General features: G+C 31.5%; 1 protein-coding gene across 1 annotated transcript in view; it reads left to right on the top strand.

Annotated features, from left to right (window-relative positions):
• Elys (AT hook containing transcription factor 1 homolog) overlaps positions 1-12,455 on the top strand; it is a 133,560-nt gene that overhangs the window by 103,502 nt on the left and 17,603 nt on the right. The window contains exons 24-25 of the mRNA XM_075363892.1: positions 3,016-3,242; positions 7,860-8,755. Coding sequence (XP_075220007.1) covers positions 3,016-3,242; positions 7,860-8,755 — 1,123 coding nt within the window. The remainder of the gene's footprint in view (positions 1-3,015; positions 3,243-7,859; positions 8,756-12,455) is intronic.

Below are 12,455 nucleotides of genomic sequence, written 5' to 3'. Positions count from 1 at the left end.
GTGGTTAGATTAGGTTTAAGTACACAAAGGTAATAACAAATCTTAATTGCCTTAATTAAAGACTGGAAATTTGTCACAGATGTATTTAAAACATATACGTTCTTTTGGTAAGGCTTTGACAGATTGCTTCATCAAGCCTAACTTGATATGCAGGGGTGGAAGGAGAACTTTATTCGAATCTATGAGAGCTTTTCGAAGCACATTTTTGGTTGCAGGTTCTAATGAATTTCTGTTTGGCCAATTTTTCCTTATCCGATTATTTTCTCTGTCTCTGCTATCCCATTCTCATCAAAACAAGGAAACTTTGTGTATCCTCCTTGCTGTCCTAAGAGCATTGATATTATTTTGAGATTGCTGTATGTAATCCACTTATGATTGTCATATTTAATTTTATCAAGAACGAATTCCAAATGATCGTAACCCTCAGTTAAGCGAACAGAACATCCGACCGGTATTAATGGATACATATTCCCATTTTGAAGGAGGACAACTTGGAGGTTTCTTTTGGATGAGTCTATGTACAGTCTCCAATCTTTACTTTTGTACAGAATGTTAAATAGAGTCAAAAGTCCACATACATCAGCGCAGAAGACTAATTCTCCTTCTTCCAAAAAATATTGAAGAAAATCCTTTTCTCCATACCTGAACCAGGAAAATAAGGTGGCGGTTGCTAGCAGAGTCTATGTACAGTCTCCAATCTTTACTTTTGTACAGAATGTTAAATAGAGTCAAAAGTCCACATACATCAGCGCAGAAGACTAATTCTCCTTCTTCCAAAAAATATTGAAGAAAATCCTTTTCTCCATACCTGAACCAGGAAAATAAGGTGGCGGTTGCTAGCAGGTTCTTCTCTTTAAGCCTCGAACCAAACAATTCTGAATTTTCTGTGGTCAGATGTAAGTATTGAAGTAAATCGTTCAGACTGTGAATAAAACTCTAGTGCACAGCTATCTTCAGGTTCATACTCTTCGACGTTATTTTCATTTAAATCACTTGTGGAACTGTCTATTTCAGGTAAATTTCTGATGGAATTGACACTTACATCTGGACCATGAGGAACTGGGCATAAAACAGATGGGATATTTGGATAGACAATTCTTTTTTTATTCTTCAAATTGAAACCATGAACTCAAGTCAAACAATATTAAATCATTGGTGTGATTTCATGGCTCTTGCCACACCATTGGAATTCCAAATCTGAATGCTTCTTGTTCACTTTTTGACTGCTATCTAAGTCCTTCAACACATGTGCAGCAAATGTGTTGGGAGCCCAAGTTTTGTCTTGATCTCGTATTTTCTCTCCAAAATATATATATACACTTGTCAAACAAAACATTTTTTTTGTTTTTTGCCTTTTCACCATTAATTCGTCACAAAAATAAGGCGAAGAATCTGCAGAATTTTTGCAGCCTCTTTAAGCCATTTTGAAAATGAAAAGTTTGCTTTTTGGCCTGAAAATATATTTTCCACCGATAAAACACGTTTGATCACAGAGGATTGAAAAATCTCAATTTAAACACGCTGATGGTTGAAACAGCACTGATAGTCGTTGCATGGTGCATGAGTGGCACGGATAGCTGCCAATAAACATGTTACTTCTTGTTACAATCTGTTGGGAAAGCTCTCCCGCTGTCTCGTATCTTCAACCCAAACCCTCCCTGCCCTCCTCTTCAGACCACTCAACTGTTAAGCTATAAGAATGCATAGTGTAAGCCAAAAAAAGTATATATATTAACTCGTCATAAATCATTTGTTTAATAGTGGTAGTCAAGGCGAAGGTTCTGAGGTTCAAATCCTAATAAAAGTTAGTGGCTTTTGTATGGATTTGGATACTAGACAGTGGATACTGGTGTACTTTCATGGTTGGAATTGATTATTATAAAAAAGAAAATTTTCTTTTCTTTCTGTCTTCAGTCATTTGACTGGTTTCATGCAGCTCTCCAAGTTTCCCTATCTAGTGCCAGTCATTTCATTTCAGTATAGCCCCTACATCCTGCATCCCTAACAATCTGTTTTACATTTTCCAAACGTTGCCTGCTTGCACATTTTTCCCATCTATCTGTTGCTCCAATATTAAAGCTAAAGTTCCAGGGTACCTTAATATGTGGCCTATAAATGCTTCTGGAAAGATATACTATAAAATAGTGTTTATTTTGTAGTATCACATTTTCCCAGTTTTTCAACTTTTTACAAATTTTTATGCAAAAAAATCCTGACGTGATGGAAAATATGAAGGTTATTTTTGGATTCAGCACTAAAAGTACATAGGAAACAATTATCAAAATTTAAAAAACATTCAACAGCCCAAATTTTGCAGGTTTGTATAATATTGACTAAGTTCAATACAGCACATTCTAAATCACTTCAGTATACTACTACTTGTAATCTTTAACAATGCCTTCTTTTTGCTATTAACATTGTCAAATTTTACATAATGGTGAATGTTAATTCTGAATTCTTTATTAGAAGTAAGCGATAAAAAAAAAAGTATATTTATAATATTGGGATATAAACATTCATTGTACACTATATCAATAGGTTGAGTAAAAACATCACTGCAGTAATTTTGGTTGCTTTATAAAGTGCACAGTGTATTTGAAAATTGGTAAGTTAGCTTTAAAAGTAAATGTATGATTTGATATCTGCCCATCAGAGACAGTCCCACAGCCAGTCACCTGCCTTGCTAACTACTGGAAGGTGTTAGCACACTAAGTACTAGTGATGAAATTGTGTCTGCCAGGTCAGAGGTTGACATTTTAATGGAATCTATCCAAAGGAAAAGGAAAGTAGGGTAAAGAAAACAAGAGGAAGGGCTGTTGGCACATAAGATGGAGAGTGTTTCTGAATAAGATTGCCTGTGGCATGCTCTAGAGTAATGCGTGACATTTTTTTTTCAAGATGTTAAAAGCTGAGTTTATGTCATTGTAACTTTTTTAATTGTTAAATTTCTAATATGTAGCTTTTTTAGAAATAAAAAAATTTCTGAAATATAACTTAATTTTATTTATTTTACAGTCACCATGGAAAAGTAAACGTACTTCAAAAGGGTTAACTACACCATCTAAAAATACACCTGTATCTTTTGCTAAAGATAATGTGACTGTAAATAAATTAAAAGAACAAGAATTACCCGCATGGTATTCACCTTTGCCACGTCAGATACGTTTCAGTCTCCCAAATGATGAAAGTGATGCTAATGATTCTGTTGCAGCACCGCAAAATGGATTGGATGCATCTGAAGTGTAAGTATAAATTATGTTGAATTAGCAATAACAAAAAAATTACATTACTGTTTAAATTATTGCATAACCGTAGAAGAAGCTTGGTGTAAAAAGAGTTAACCCTTAGATATAACAAGTTAGTTAGTTTGTCACTTCTTGTCAGTGCTGAGTGTAATGTTTGGCAGATGAAAGTGACGTACACAGTGATACTTTTTTTATACTTTTTACTCATTTTAATGGTAAATCTTTGAATTATTTGTTGTTGCAAAGTAGTGTATGAAGAAGAAACACACTTTGAACTGTAAGGTATTAGAATAATATCTCCCGTTTGTGTAAAAATTGTTAAATTATTAATTTCTTTAAATTTCTTATATCCTACATCACAACAGCAAATATTGAAAATGATACTCTATAACGTTTATGGTTTTCATCTTGGACAAACAATTCATTTAATAGTGGTGATTTTTGGCACTTCCTCTATTATATTGCATTCACCATCAAAACTTCTGTATCATTTTGAATCTTAGTTTTAATTCATAGTAAATAAGGTTTACATCAATTTCACAGTTAAGGCATGTCTAATAATAATCTTCCTTGATCTCATTCAAGTCTACAACCGTATTTTTTTCTTTTTTTTTTCATTTATTAATGCTTGTATTCATTTAGTTGAAATTTCCCTATCGGTTAAGTTTTTTAAATAAGTTATTAAATTAAATTTTCAAACTACCTCTCGGAATATGTTTATTTAACCAAGAGACCTGCTCTTAAATTTGAAAATTTAATGGAAAGAAGTTCAATTGCCAAATTTGTGAAATAAGTTTTTTTTTGGAAATAAGTTTGGGACTTATTTTGCTTTTGAGATCAGTTGGTCATATTGCCACCACCTGCCTGTGAGATCGATTGGTCTCAAGTTGACTTGTAATATTCTAGTGCCTGCCTGATGATAAGCATGCCAGTTGGATCCTAGCCAATACTGTCGCATTGTTCATTCGGGTATGAACTATAATACTGTGTTGGTTTTGTATATTTCATATTCTTTGCTTATAATTTTTTTATGCTCGTTTTATCATATTCTTCATTTGTTTTTTCTTGTGTTAATTTGTGAACTTTTTTCATAAATAGTTATGTAATCATTATATATTCATTAAATTATTATCTAATAATTTTTTTAAGTGATGTTTTGGGACCTTCATGTGCAAAAAGGTGCTGTGTCAAGAAAAAATTATTACATTCAGATTTTAATATAGAATTGCCTTGACTGTGAAGACAGTGGTGTTTCTGTATTTTAATTTTCCAAAAATTTGATTCTTCAGACAGTTATCATTCAGATGTTGAAGATTCATATCATTTCAAATTAACAGGCAGAAATAAATATAGCAGATATTTTTGATATTTCTCATAATATTCTGCCCGCAGAATATGGTGAAAACATTGACACTAATGCTACTCCAACAGAAACTTCAACTTGTGGTTGCCTAGAGGATATATAAATTGAAAGCTGTTGGTTCTTTGGAACAATCTAATCAAAGATTATACATATTGTCAACAAAAAGACTGTTTTTTTCTTAAATAAATAAGAAATAGATAAATCTTAAGAAATAAACTAAATCATGAATTTAATAATCATAATAAATAATGGTAATTTCATAATTTTTTTAAGAATTGTGAATATTGTTTTGAAATAAACTGAAGATAAAAAGTATATGACTGGTCGGTCTCATCGGCATTTCTCAAATTTTGGATGGCATGCCATTGGGACCGATCAGTTGCAAGACTTGTTTTTTTGTTTCTGAAGATAAAATTGATAGTTCTTATAAATAAGAATATTGTATCAGCATCTGGGGTCCAGGAGATGGTAAAAAAATCACTTAAGTGTGTATGCATGTGCGTGCACACATCCTATCTTTAGTTAATTTGTATTAGATTGATAAATTTGTTATGTTGTTTCTTTTTTTATTTATATAACTTAAGTACTAATATTATATTGTTTTACCTTTTATTTTTTTCTAAAACTGTTAGAAATGCATATTTTTCCTGGTGCCATATTCTGACTAGCTAAAAGATCAAAATTTGTAACATTTAAAATTCTTACAATTAGTTAAGACTTATGTCTGAGTTTTGATTCATGTATATAATTTTTTTATTAATATATCATGTGTAATTTTTTTATTTATGGATTTCCATATCTGTTTTTCTTCCAGAAATATTCTGATTTATTCCAGTTCCTATATTACTTGTTTTCAAGCAGTGTTTACATTACATTGTTCAAAATTTTTTTAATATATGTGGTTTGTGTTTAAAAATAAAAATTATTGTACTCTATTTTGGAGTTTTGGTTTCTTATTATTATGACCTTTATAGTCTTTCATCAAGTTTCTTTTTATGGTTTTTAATAATTCAAAACAGTATGATATTCTATTGCTCATCTTTTCCTCTATCAGCAACAACCTGTATGATTATTTTCCTTTAAAAGAAAATTAACAGGCAAAGATTTAGAAAAATGTTGAAATTCTGATTTAAATTGCCTTTGTTTCCTTTATGTTAGCAAATTTTTAAATAAAATATTTGTTAGTATTGTGTTTATAAAAATTGTGTATAAGTTTAATGGCATCTACAGACTGAAGAACTAAACTGTAATTTAGTTACACATTTATAGATTTTACAGAGAATAAATGATTGTCTATTGTTTTTTACAATTTTTGAGTAACTTAGAATCCTTCTCTTCTAAAGGTTCTGTGGAATAAATTTTAATTAAGAAGCATTTCCAGTCTATTGAGTTTGGTAAATGATCCATGTCCAAAGTAGTAACACTTTTTGATTTAATTAATCATAAATAATAATATTGTAAGAATATATACGAGGGTAAATCAATTATTATCAGCAATATAGTTATAAATTTTATTGCAATAATAGTAAGAAACTTACATGTACATCATTTTTCAACATAGTCCCCTTGCATTTCAAGTGCAATTGGTCCATTGTTGCACAAGCTTCCTGTTGCTCTCATAAAAGAAGGTTTTTGGTTGAGCTGTGAGCCAGGAATGCACCGCTTCTTTCATTGTTTTGTTTGAGGTAAATCGACGGCCCCTAAATGCCTCTTTGAGTGGACCAAACAAGTGGTAGTCACAAGGGGCAAAGTTGAGTTTCTAGAGCGTTTCAGCAGTGTGGGCAGCAGTATGTGGATGGGCATTGTCATGCAACCACACAACACCTTTCAACAGCAGTTCTCGGCATTTGCTTCGAATTGCAGGCTTCAGCTTGGCAGTAAGCATCTCGCTGTAATGCGCACCGTTTATTGTCGTGCCCCTTTCCTCATAATGGTACAGTACTGGGCCTTGTGAGTCCCAAAAAACCATAAGCATCAGTTTTCCTGCGGATGGTTAGGTCTTGAACTTTTTTTTGCAGGCCGAATTTGGATGTTTCCATTCCATACTCTGCCGTTTACTCTCCAGCTCGTAAAGATGGATCATGTTTCGTCACCAGTGATGATTCTGTCTAAGAAAATTTCCTATTCGTTACCATAGTGATCCAAATGTTTTTGGCATATGTCCAAAAACAAGTTCTAGGCAGTTCAGTTCTTACAAATTAAAATCAAACTAGTCCATTATCATATTTCTCGATTTGTTCATTATTAAAGAACTGCTGAACCCCCGTTAAATGACGGAATTTGAAGACAAGTTTTGTATGCATTTCAAATCTACGATTTAGTGGTTCGGTAAAAAAAAAATTGAGCTAATAGCAAACACAAGTCCTAAAAATGTCATAACTGTTCTCAAGAAAAATAAGCATCCCCTGCCAGGCTTTTCTAGGAAGATGAGGAGTTTAGGTTCCTTCTTCACTGAGCCTGAATATACTGAATCACTACTCACAGAGAAAATATTTCTGAATAGAATTTCATGTATCTCGGGTGATTTACAAGAACGTACGCAGCCTTAAAAAGATTGGAAATATATGAAGCAAAAAAAAAAATTTCAGTCAAACGATGTATTGTGTAGTACTCTACACTCTCCCTACAAATTTATTGAACATTTTTTGGCCATTTTTGGTCCTAAACCCATCTTGCACAGACTTTATGAAACACAAGTCTGTTGTAGATGATTTTGTAGGTAGAACTGTGACTAATTTGCAAACGATGTGCCACTTCATCAATAGTTAGTAGTCTATCTAAGGAAACCATGTCATGTGCACGCTTAATGTTTTCCTCATTTGTGGTAGTCAACGTTTATCCGGCTCCTTCATCGTGCGCAACACTTGTGCGACCATTTTTGAATTTTTCAATCCATTCGTAGACACTCCATTGCGGCAACACACTGTTCCTTTACTGTACCGAATTTTTCGGCCCCTGATACACCTTCCAACCACAAAAAACTGATTACTGAACGTTGCTCTTCTTTGCTGCAAACAGAAAGCGGAGCAGCCATGGTTAACAGCAGGGCAGCAATAACAGAACTAACGTAGCAGCATCAAACCTGCACAGACATAACAATTAAATCACAGATGTGTCATCGACGCAACATGATAGTATTACCAACATAAACAAAAATATAACTAAATTGCGGATAATAATTGACTTACCCTCGTAGTTTGTACTACTTAAACTTGCATACATAAATATTATAATTTTCATTAATTTTTCAGAACACCAAGGAAGAGACGAAGAAGTGCAAGGCTTGAATATTTACATAACGTACGTAGCAGTGATGAAACAACTGTAAGTGAACTGTCAGATACATTTGTAACTCAGACTTACCCAGATAATGAAAAATATCAAGAAATAGCTTTGGATGAAGATATTCATCATGATAATATTAATAAAAAGAATGAAAAGTTGCTTGAAGAGGGAGAAGTTGAGGAAGAAACTGATTTACAAAATGAAGAATATTATAACGAATCATCAGAAAAGGAAGTTAATGGTATGGAATCTTTTGATGGTAGGGATTGTAATATTGAGAAGTTATCATTATCTTCAAAGACATCAACACTTATTAGCATTAATAGAGATAATATTTTAACAATTACAAGTTCGACTGATGAATTTGTTTCTCTCCCAGATGATAATAACGATAGTATTGTTACAACCAATAAATCAGATTCAATCAATATTTCATCAGAATCAAATGAAAATCTTTATGATGATATTGATGATAATGAAGATATTTTACCATATTCATTAAAATTTTCTGAAGAAGATAATGTAAAAGATGCATCGAATTCCATTGGAGAAAATATGGAAGAAATATGTCTTGAGACAACAGATAATAGAATTTGTAATGTTTCAGAAGTATTTACCGCCAATAATAAATCTTCAATTAATGAATTTAAAACTGAGGAGCTTTTAGATGTTAATAAAGAAAAAATTATTGATGTTGAAGAAAATCTTGTTTCTGGAGAAAAATTAAATACAGAAGAAGAAGAAGAAGAAATGAAAACTTATGCTAGTTTAAAAACTATAGATAACTATTATCAGACTGAATCTGTTGATGAAAAGCATGATGTAGAACAGGAAGATTTTTCATCAACAAATGTTGAACCAGGTATATCGTTATTTCTTAAAATTGTTCGTTATATATTGTCTAGCTTAACAACTACATATTTAGTTTCGTAAAAATAAAAACTAAAATGGGGGAAAAGGTAATGGAGCAATGAAAATCAACATATACAGTTTTCATACTCTTTCAAGAATTAAAATGTTCTATTATAATTATTTATTTTAAAGCAAGGTTACCTGTGTTAAAGTCAGCCTGTCAATAGTAAAATATTCTCAAGCAATTCATATTCATGAAAAAAAAAATCATGTTGTAAAATTACTTGTTAATAAATGCTTTTTCATTTTTTAAGTAAATTTTGATCCTTTTTAATAGCTTTTTATAATAAAATTTCAGTTGTGTTTAATATAATTTTTTTTTTTTTTTTTAGTTTAATATACAAGGTGTGGCTATTAAATAATGATACTAATGTTATAAAATATTTTATTTTAAATTTATACATATTTAGTTATCCCCTTCAATATAATACACCCCTCCTCTATCCCTACAATGCTTCATGTGAATTATCCATTGTTCAAAACAATGCTGGAAGTATTCTTCTGTGAGCTCTTTAATGACGCATGCCACTTTTTCTTTCGCAGCTTCAAAAATCTGAAATTTTGTTCCTTTTAATGCAGATTTATTAACCTTGGGGAACAGATAAAACTCACATGTACCAGATCGGCGAGTAAGGCGGGTGGTCCAACACTGGGATCTTATACTTGGCCAGAAATGTCTTGACAGACAATGAGCCATGACTTGTTCTTCTACAATTAAGTCATTTTTTTCTTATTTTTTAAAAGAGTTGAGCAAGGATCTCATGGTAGTAATGTTGATTAATAGTTTGACCTTCAAGAACCCAGTGAAGGTACACAATCCTGTGAATATTGAAAAAACAATCATCATCGCTTTGAATTTTGATTTGCTCATTCAAGCTTTTTTAGCTCTGGGTGAAGTTGGGGCCTTCCAGTGCATGGAATACCTAACCCACCGGGTTGGTCTAGTGGTTAACGCGTCTTCCCAAATCAGCTGATTTGGAAGTCGAGAGTTACAGCGTTCAAGTCCTAGTAAAGCCAGTTATTTTTACACTGATTTGAATACTAGATCGTGGATACCGGTGTTCTTTGGTGGTTGGGTTTCAATTAACCACACATCTCAAGAATGGTCGAACTGAGAATGTACAAGACTACACTTCGTTTACACTCATACATATCATCCTCATTCATCCTCTGAAGAATTATCTAAACGGTAGTTACTGGAGGCTAAACAGGAAAAAGAAAGAAAAGAAAAGTGCATGGAATACCAAGATTCATCACGTGTTATCAATATTTCCAAGAAGTTTTGGTCATTTTCAGTGGCATTCAAAGTGTCAGAACAAACATTTTCACAAACTTTTTGTTCAATTGTGAGAATTTTAAGCACCATTTTCATGCACACTTTTTGCTTGTTAAAATTGTTATGTAAAATTTGCATTATCTATTCTTTGTCAATTCCTACAGTTTTAGCAATTGCATGATTAGTCAGTCAACTGACAATCAGATTACCAATTTTTTCAATATTTTTATCCGTTTTTGGCGTTGAAGGACAACCCAGGCGAACATCTTCTCGGCCATCTTTCTTTTTTTTAACCTCCAGGATCACCGTTAGGAATTGCTTCAGAGGATGAGATGAATGATTTGTAGCTTGTGTGAAAATGCCATGCCTTCTTGGGTCCATCTTGGGAATTCTTAAACCACTCAAAAACTCTCACACACTTCTAACATTCATTGCCATATACTAATAAAAGATAATAGTAGTTTTTCAAGTTCCGTATGAAATTTGACTATAATTCTTTGCTCTAATGAAACATTTACCATTTTTTGGCAAAACAAAAAACAGATGTTATCCAAACGAAGGCCATGGCCAGACTAATATGTCTACAAAAACTGGAGTGGCAACAATCGAAAGAGAAGGCTTCATACTACACAGCTGTTGTTCGGACAAATTTGGTGTATGTGCAGTTCTTCTTTAGCAGCATTAGTCTTGTTATTTAATAGCCACACCTCGTAATGTTTAAGTGAGAGTAAACGTGAAAATTACACTAGTCAACACAAAATTTATATCTAACACGTTAACATGAATTTTCTTACTGTAATTTGGGTTCTGATTTCAAATATGATATTGGAATTCTGTTAACTGTAAATTTATTAAAAAAAATTTATAATAAAAACTCATCTTGATCACCTAGTGGTTACAATTAACAATAGTTTCTGTATTTTTACTTTTAAACAATATGCATACATGCCTAATAAAAAAAAAATAAATAAATATATGTACATTGCATCATGTAAAGTAGATGCATTAGATGATATAGATCGGTTAACATCGTGCCATTTTTGCATTTCTCAAAAAAGAAGAATAACTAAAATCTACTGCATTAAATGTTTGAAGCCATTTTGCTTAGAGCGTCGCAGAGAAATATGCAGACTACTGAAAACCAGTAAAGTGTGCCCATCACTGCAAGTTGCAAGTCCAAAACAATAAAGGATTTTTTTTTACTAAGCTTATCTAAAGAGATTTTTTATTGTTTTATTATTTTTGATGGCATTTTTTTATATTGTATTTATCATTATAAGTTTCATTTTTATATATGATAAATGTGTTTAAATAACAGATAATAAACGATAGAAATTACTAAAAGAACACCAACGCTTTTAAACCCAAAATATATTTTTTTATTTTGTCTCAAAAATTACTAGTGCATGTCATTCTTTGGTAAACACTATTGTATTCTATTTTAATCAATCTAAATGTAAAAAATATTAGACAAAATAAATTGACAACCCCATTCATTAGTCATGTCAATTTGTATTCCTCTGATATCTTGCATTCATAATCTCAGTTATGTTATCATTGTTTTTAAATGGCTAATTTTATTTTTATGAAATTATTTTCACTGGGAAAATGAATAAGTGACAGACTTAACTTTTGATAATGACAATTTGCCAGATATTCATCTAATTAGGCAAGGATGGATATTATTGTCTTAAACAATTCCACTGCCAGGTATTTTTATTACCCAATACCACTGCAGGTAGTTTATATTACAAGTTGTATATATTATTTATTCTGTTACACTTAATAACGCCTATAAAACTAGTTGCTGAAAATATATAGTTCGCTACTCTATATAGGTTATAAATTAACCAATAAAAACGAATATTAAAAGTGGGTGCTAATTTAAAAGTAATACATAACAAGTAATCATTAAAGTAACAGTAAATATAAATATATAAAAATATACTGGTAGTAAGATAGAAATGTGTATAGGATTTGGTGACATCCACACCCACACTGCAGTCAACATAGATGTGGATGAACTGCTCTGGTTGGTCAATGACAAAACATCATAGGAATGAAGACAATGTGAAACCATTGCATTAAAAATCTGCATAGTTTTCTAATTGCAGTCATCATGACAGTTTCATATTGCCTTTATATAGTGTAAAAATTATATATATGATTAATAACATAGATTAAACATAATTAATATATGTTTAATTATTAAACATATATTATTATATGTTTAATAATAATATAATAATATATTATTAAACATATTATTAATATGTTTAATAATATAGACAATAGTAATTTCTATAAACAGGATTTTGATGGGGTTCAGTTATCAAATTTTCAAACAGTGTATAGCAAATTAAGTAAAAGCATT

This window comes from Lycorma delicatula, chromosome 4 (genome assembly GCF_047948215.1).
Source record: "Lycorma delicatula isolate Av1 chromosome 4, ASM4794821v1, whole genome shotgun sequence".
Lineage (NCBI taxonomy): Eukaryota > Metazoa > Arthropoda > Insecta > Hemiptera > Fulgoridae > Lycorma > Lycorma delicatula.
The sequence above is the reverse complement of the archived record's forward strand: the minus strand, read 5'-3'. Positions and strand labels throughout refer to the sequence as shown.